At 40.2% G+C, this 8,305-nt stretch overlaps 1 protein-coding gene across 1 annotated transcript in view; it reads left to right on the top strand.

Moving 5' to 3' along the window:
- The first annotated feature begins 373 nt into the window (after positions 1-373).
- Positions 374-8,305, top strand: part of SCAMP1 (secretory carrier membrane protein 1) — a 50,695-nt gene continuing 42,763 nt past the window's right edge. Inside the window, exon 1 of the mRNA XM_045285213.1 lies at positions 374-409. Coding sequence (XP_045141148.1) covers positions 374-409 — 36 coding nt within the window. The remainder of the gene's footprint in view (positions 410-8,305) is intronic.

The raw sequence follows: 8,305 nt of genomic DNA, 5'->3' as shown, positions 1-8,305 counted from the left end.
TACCACAAAGCCGTTCCTCACCAATTAGAATAGCATTGGCAAGTTACAACACTTTCATTGCCATGATAAAACTGCTCCGTGTTAGGGTTTCTGAGACCCAAACTTTGTTATGAGAGTAGAAAGCCATTGCTTTCTCCTATGGAATGGCTGGTCATTTCGAACTGTAGACCCGTGGTTAGCAGCTCAACATGTAACCACTGTGCCACCAGGGTCGTATCTAATTCACGACAAGTTAGTGATAGTCCAGAAACCCACTTTTGAGTGGTGCAAATGAGGAAGCACTAGTGGTTGGCAGTTTGGACACCCACCACCTCTGCAGACAGGCTTGGGGACCTGCATACAAAAGGCACACCCTTTGTACTCACGGGTCACCATGGTTGACTTGACTTGGCTCAAGGACAAGCTGAAGGTAACAATGGTGCTGTGCCTGGAATCTCAGGCAGGTGGAAAAGAGTGCGGCTCTCAGGAAGATGGGAAGTTTGAGTCCTCTACAGGTGCCTTGGAAGAAAGACAGGAATTGTTTGTTGGACACATTTTCTCACTTCTACAGTAGTGATACCACAAGAGATGAAATCCCTCTTTACCTCATTGGAATTTGCTTTGTGGCAGCCATCGAGAAACATCTGGTTGAGAAATACCGGATTTAATGCATCAGCTGAAATACAGTGAAAGGGCACAACTCTAAGATTTTCTTTCACCATGAATTGAAGCTTTTATTTAACTTATATCTGCTTAGTTTTTATTTAGGTAAGTATAAATGTAGGATTTCTTTTTACTTATTTTTCTATCTGTGACTAAACAGTTGTTTCATAATCCTAATGGAAAATTGAGACTATTAAGTGCCGTTTCTAATGCGGGAGTGAAATAGTCTTGGCTTAACTACATGAATAAAGATGTAACTGTGTGATGTCTGTGTACAGACAAACCACATAGAATATTTAAATTCTATAAAGAATGCCTTTCCTCACTACCTGAAAGTTCATAAAATACATGTATTATATCCTTTTGGAGTCAGCAAAATAGAGCTACCTCACAGTCAACCTCGTTAGAAATGGTCTTAAAGGCTTGAAGGTAATCAAGCGGCCCTCAAGCTCAGAAGCAACAAAGCCCACATGGAAGAAGCACACCAGCCTTTGCAACCACGAGGTGTCGAAGGGATCAGGTGTAAGGCATCATCAGAACAAAAAATCTTACCATAGTGAATGATGGGGGGAGTGCGGAGTGGAGATCCAAAGCCCATTAGTAGGCCACTGGAGATCCCCTTGCAGTGGGGTCTCGGGGAGGAGATGAGCCAGTCAGGGTGTGATGTAACAACGATGAAAAATACAACTTTCCTCTAATTCCTAAATGTTTCCTCCCCGCTCCCACTACCATGACTCGAATTCGACCTTGCAAGTCTGGCTAGACCAGAGGAGGTACAAGATTAGCTTTTCAATTTTAGAAGATAACTTGGATGATTAAGCTGAAGAAATTACAATATAGAATAGAGCAGTGGTGCCCATACTCCATACTAGCAACATCACCTGGAAACTAGTTACGAATACAAATTCTTAGGCTGTACTCCAGCCTGCTACTGCATCAGAAAGTTGGGGGCGGGGGAGGGGGCTGAGGGTAGGGTGGTGTCAGCAGTGTGTGTTTTAAGAAGTCTCTATTCCCTGATGGTGTATGCTAAAGTTTTAGACCAAAGGACTAGTGATAGGAAGGCCAGATAAACTAGATCGTAGTTTGTAAAATGATTTGCACATCAATATAAGGTTGATTTTGTTCATTGTATTTTTTTAGTCACAATCAAGAGTAATAGAGTAAGTATCCAGGATTTTTGTTATTTATAGGACAACCTAATACTAAGAGACTTAAGGCCAGAATAATGTGGTGATTAGTATATTGTCTTTGGAAAGAAGGAGACTGTCCAGAATCACGAGGAAAAATGAAACTACAGTCAAGTGGATTTTCTTGAATAGAATAATACTGCTACTAAAGTAAGCCACTTGATTTTTGAATGCTACAGTTGTTGGCTGCAAATGACATTGATTTGTAATGTGGCATTTAAATCTGCAGCAGGGAAAACGGACCGAATGTACTCTACAAAGTGGAAACAGGAACTCTGTGAGGAGCCCAGACGGAAGGGTGGTGGGCTTGCCCAAGATCTGCCAAGATGCTGTTGTGCAGTCAGTTGCACACAGCTATCCAGACGTGGTCCACTTGCAGTCTGTAATTGACAGCTAGCAGCTGATTGGCATCTAACCTAGTTTTACTTTGTGGATGTGTGGGTTGTGCCCTCACATTTCAGCTTTGCTGGAAGTGGGCTGAGTAACTCTGCTGATGATCGCCCTCCCTTACTCGCCTCTAGCTTCCCCAGGGACAACGAAAAGTCAAGGTCAAGCAACTGCTGCATACATATCAAAAGTAATCCTTTGTTCTCCTTTGATTTTTATTCCAGGACCCGTCAGTTACACAAGTGACAAGAAATGTTCCACCTGGACTTGATGAATACAATCCATTCTCGGATTCTAGAACAGTAAGACTACTGTACTTAATTAGGTTAATTTGAAATGTTTACGCTGAATTAAATAAGACTTGGATGGTATATAGTGCTGCGGTTCTCAACCTGTGGGTCAAACGACCCTTTCACAGGGGTCGCCCGATTCATAACAGTAGCAAAATGAGTTAGGAAATAGCAACGAAAATAATTTTATGGTTGGGGATCACCACGAGGAACTGTATTAAAGGGTTGCGGCATTAGGAAGGTTGAGAACCACTGGTGTAGTGGTTAAGCATTGGGCTGTGGTCTGAATGGTTGGCAGTGTGAAACCACCAGCAGCTCCAGGGGTGAAGGACTGAGCTTTTTACTCCCGTAAATAGTTAGCAGTCCAAGAATCCCACAGGGGTCACTGTGAGTCATCATGGACTCAGTGGCAGGGAGAGTTTTTTTGTTTTTTTTTAATTTCAGTTATATCTTTGGCTGATTAAACTTATATAAAATGTATCTGGATAAAATGGTGCTTTTATTTAGAATTTAGCATAGTAAGTATTTTTTGTTTTGTTTTGTTTTTTAATCAAGAAGGACTAACATCAGTGTCATGGGAAATGACCATGAAGGTCCCAATTGAGATGCTGAAGCCTAGCTGCTAAGTGTCCACTGAGTGTATGAATTACAGGGTGAACCATGTGAAGTAGCCAACATGCTGGCTATTTTTCACCTACAAAAACAGCAGTTCGATGTAGTTCAGGTTTAAAGAAACTTTGCAATATGACCATGTGAGATTGCAGTTTGATAGTACTTGTTAAAAGGAGGAAAAGAAGAATTGGTATATTTTATTTCATTATATGGTTCTTCAATGATTTCTGGGTGGTAGAGATGGGAATGAGACTGTTTAAGAGGCTTGCTTCTGCTGTAGGCGAAGAGAGGCATGTTTGTGTGTGTACACATATATAATCCTTTTAAAAAAAAGTTTACCAGCTAGAAATGTGTTTATTCTTTTTACAGTAGCACCTTTAGATAGTTAGTAATGGTCATTGTAGTATCTCTTTATCAAGTTATCTACATTGTGTCATGTGCTTTACTCATTTTTATCTTATTGAATACTCACAACAGCCTTCAAAATAAGGACTTACACTTACCTTCTACTGGTAATGCATCAGACTGTCATGCAGAACTGGCTCCTCACCTGTACAACTTTTGCCTTTTCTATTTTCCTAGTGCTGTCCTTAGTGATAGATGATTAAGAAATAGAAGATACAGTCCTGGTTTTTGTTTTTCAAAAAAATGTGTCACCTAATTGTGATTTTAAGCTTTACACAGACACATAGGAGATATATTGCAGACAAATAAACATACATTGCAGACAATAAAACATTAGAATATGAATTGTGGTCCCAAATGCTAACACTTTTATAGTCAGAGCAAGGTTTTTATTTATGTAATTTTATTTATTTTTGTGTGTGTGAATACACAGCAAAACATACACCCAGATTCAGTTTTTGCACGTGTCATTGAGTGACACTGGTTAGATTCTATGTAATCATCCTCTGGTGTAACTGCCCTCACCCTCCTTTTCTGAGTCGTTTCTTTCTGTTAACATTAACTCCCTGCTCCCTGGTGGGGTAGTGGTTATGCATTGGTCTGCAATCCTGGAGGTTAGCAGTTTAAGTCCATCAGTTGCTTACCTGGGGAAAGAAGAGGCTTTCTCCTCCCTTAGAGTTGCAGTCTTGGAAATCCCCGGGATAGTATTACTCAGCACTGTAAGGTGTCATGTGGGCGCGTTTTTTTTTTTTTTTTTTTCTTTTTTTTTTTTTTACGGTCCCTGTCTCTAGAGTTGCTATTGTCAGCTTGCCCCTACATAAACCCAAACTCACTGCCATTGAGTTTATTGCAGCTCATGCTGATAGTTAATGTCCTTAAAAGGAAACCATGCTTAAGGGCAGACTTTTTATTAATTTTTAACTTATTACATAAGCTACATTATTGTTGGCTTTAAGATGTGTTCAGGGAGATACTTTTGCGTAAGATTTAAAGATTAATTCAGGTCAGTGGTTCAGGGGTGTAGTTCACCTTCATGGCTCTAGAAATTGTAAAGTTTACGAGAACTTACAATTGTGTTCTGAATTTCTCCACTTTGGTTCAGTGTTAATCTTTTTTTTTTCCCCTCTCTCATTTTATTGGGGGCTCTTATTATAATTCGTACATCCATCCATTGTGTCAAGCACATCTGTACAAATGATGCCATCATCATTTTCAAAGCATTTTCTCTCTACTTGAGCCCTTGATATCAGCTCATTTTCCCCCTTACTCCTCCTCTCTCTCATGAACCCTTAATAAATTATAAATTATTATTTTCATATCTTACATCATCCATTGTTTCCCTTCACCCATTTTTCTGTTGTTCATCCCCCTCGGGATGGTGGCGGATATATGTCGATCATTGTGATCTGTTCTCCCTTTCTCCCCACACCTTCCTCTTTTCTCCTGGTATCTCTATTCTCATTATTGGTCCTGAGGGGTTTATCTGTCCTGGATTCCCTGTGTTGTGAGCTCGTATCTGTAGCAGTGTACATGCTCTGGTCTAGTCAGGTTTGTAAGGTAGAATTGAGGTCATGATAGTGGGTGGGGGGGAGAGAAGGTTTAAAGAACTAGAGAAAAAAGTTGTATGTTTCATCTGTGCTATACTGCACCATGAATGGCTCATCTCGTTCTTGTGACCCTTCTGTAAGGGGATGTCCAATTGTCTATAGATGGGCTTTGGGTCTCTACTCCGTGCACCCCCCCCTCATTCACATTGATAAGATTTTTTGCTCTGGGTCTTTGATGCCTGATACCTGGTGTGATGGACACCTCGTGATCACACAGGCTGATGTGCTTCTTCCATGTGGGCTTTATTGCTTCTTAGCTAGATGGCCGCTTGTTTATCTTCAGGGACAAGGGAACAAGTGAACTAAAATCTATGGAGGAAGGGTGTTGGAGGCCTAGTGGGTTAGCAATATAACCTCAAAGAATTACTGAAACCTGAATGAAGGCCGAACATGATAGTGGGACAAGAGGAAAATAAAAGGAAATAGAGGAAAGAACTAGGAGGCAAAGGACATTTATAGAGGTCTAAATACAGGCATATGTACATATGTAAATAGATTTATATATAATGATAGGGAAATAGATCTATGTACTTATATTTATATGTTAGATATTAAGGTAGCAGATGGCCACTGGGCCTCTACTTGAGTACTCCCGCAATGCAAGAATGCTTTGTTCTAATAATCCAGCATTCTGTGATGCTCAGCTTGGCTCAGTGTTATTCTATGGCTGCTGGGTACCACCCAGTTCTCTTGGTCTCCTGACAGGAGGCAGGTAGCCACACATTTCAATCTTCTTCCTTTTTCCAACTCTCTTTCTTCCTCTCTTGTCCCAGGTGACTGGGCACCAATTTTTGTTCCTTTGGAAGGGAAATGTTTTCTGAATGAGAGAATCTTTTTTTGAGCGAGAGAGTCCTAAGAGAACTAGACCAGAATGAGAAGCCAACTTAGTGGGAATGGAACTTTCCTCATTTGATCCAAGATTTGATGAACATGATAAATGTCAAAAGCAGGAAATTACTGTTATGAGAGCATTTTGTGTATTTCCCACTGAACATTTTTACATGTGAGATAGATATTGTTGAAGAAATCCCCAAATTAAAAATCTCTGTGATTCAGTATCAGAATTTGCCCTTTTTATGGCTCTTAACAGTTTTCAAAACAGATTATATGTACTTGGACAATTGGTCTAAATGATATGCTATAATTTGATTCAAATGTTATTTTAGTTGATTGGTAGCATTTATATTTGTTTTGGAAACATTTTTGTGCAAAGCAAGCTTCTGGATTTTTGCGTAAGAGTGTGGCCTCCTTGGACTTAAGTCAGAAAGCCCTCTGGCGGAGTATCTGAGTATATCCTAACCTCAGTTAAGGATTTGAAAGTTCTTGCCTTGTTCTTGTCGGGGTTTTTTTCTTTTTAATTATGTTTCACATTGACTTTTTTGCCCGAAAGGAAACTTTGAGAGGTATCTAAGGCTGGCAATAGAATGAAATATTTGAATAATTTAAATTACACATTCACTCTGTTTTCAGAGAAAAGAGTTGCTACAGATATTTTTCATTATAGAATAAGTCTATGAAGCCCTAGAATTGTGGCTAGCCTGACTTAAGGTATGTATGTGTAAAATACAAACTGGATTTTACAACTTCCGTGTGAGAAAACAATGTAAATGGATTAATGGTTCCTTGGGGGTATGGCAGGGGAGGTTGGAGGGAAATGGGACTCTAATAACGCTGAGTACAAGAATGAAGAAAATGTTCTAAAATTGATTGTGGTGAGGACTGTATAACTCTTATTGATGTGATTGAACCAACGAATTGCATGATGCGTGAATTATATGTCAATAAACTTTTAAAAATCCCCCAAATAGCAGCACCAGAGATATAGTGTGGGAATTGTGCCCTGTCTGACTCCTTTCACATCAGGATTTAACATGAAGGGAGCCCACCAGAGCAGCAAGGGGAGCAAATCATAGTAGATGTCCAAGGATTTTGTGGTTGAATATGTTTAAAGCCTCAGGCTTATAACATTATTAATAAATGTTAATAAGTCAGTAGTTACAACAGTAGTAGAGTTATGAACGACATCTACCAATACCCTCTAACCAAACATCATCAGAAACACACCTTTAATTGAAGCCGATTGGGTTTATCATTCTTTTAGGAGGCAGAATTGAGTGAAGCTGACACTGTAATTGGCAAAGAAGCATAATTCACTAATTAGCGAGGAGAGGAGTATGCCATTTTTTAGGTTGCACGGTGACCTTGTTTTTGTGCTTAGATGAAATTAGGACATCTTCTTTGTCTCACTCTTCGTGGTCTCGGATTGACCTTTTCTGAGGTTGGTTTTTCGTGAGATTGCTTGTGTCCAAAAGGAGGATAGCAAGGCCTTTGTGTAAGGTTGGACCAGTTCTCAGATAGCAGGGGCAGCTTTTTTCTTGGCTCTGTCTTGTTACACATGGAAGATTATTGCTTAGGATAGATGCCTGGAGATGGAATTGGTGGGTTAAAATTTCTCCAGTTTCTCCATTCATTACCATTCTCCTCTGCATTCGTGCAGTTGCCAGGAGGCAAAATCCACTTGATGGCAACCAATAACACTGCTGGTAAGCGTCTTCTCGCCCTGTTCTTCTGACTACCCTAATACCTGCCCTTGTTTGCTCTCTCTCTCGCTGTCTCACTCTCTCACACACACACTCTTTTTCTTTTCCTCTCTTCTCAATGTCTTATCAACCCCAGATCTTATTTGATCTGGCCTTTCTGGAACCACTTTTCTTTTTTTTAATCTCATGTAATGATTCTGTTACCTTTTGTCTAGTGTCTTTGGCTAGAAATACCAGTCTTCTTTGCCTCAAACAACTTCTAGCAGTTGCCACATCCTGTCACTTATACACTAAGGGGTATTGCTAGGTTTATAGGGCTTTTTTCTTTCCAAAAATTGTTTTATGCTTTCGAGTCGGTTCTGATTCGTAGTGACCCTGTGCACAGGGAGGGTCCTAGTCCTGTCATCCTCTCAGCCATGCCTTTGCTGGAGCCACTCCTTCCATTGCATTGAGGGCCTTCCTCTTCTCGCTGACCCTTGACCAAGCATGATGTCCTTCTTCAGGGACTGGTTCCTCTTGGTAACTGTCCAAAGGACGCGAGACAGACTTGCCTTCTTCACTTCTTTTTTTTTTTTTTTAACATTTTATTAGGGGCTCATACAACTGTTATCCCAATCCATACACACATCAATTGT

The sequence above is a fragment of the Echinops telfairi genome, unplaced genomic scaffold (assembly GCF_000313985.2).
Source record: "Echinops telfairi isolate 266 unplaced genomic scaffold, ASM31398v2 ScPeMD7_7469;HRSCAF=8507_1, whole genome shotgun sequence".
Classification (NCBI taxonomy): Eukaryota; Metazoa; Chordata; class Mammalia; order Afrosoricida; family Tenrecidae; genus Echinops; species Echinops telfairi.
The sequence above is the reverse complement of the archived record's forward strand: the minus strand, read 5'-3'. Positions and strand labels throughout refer to the sequence as shown.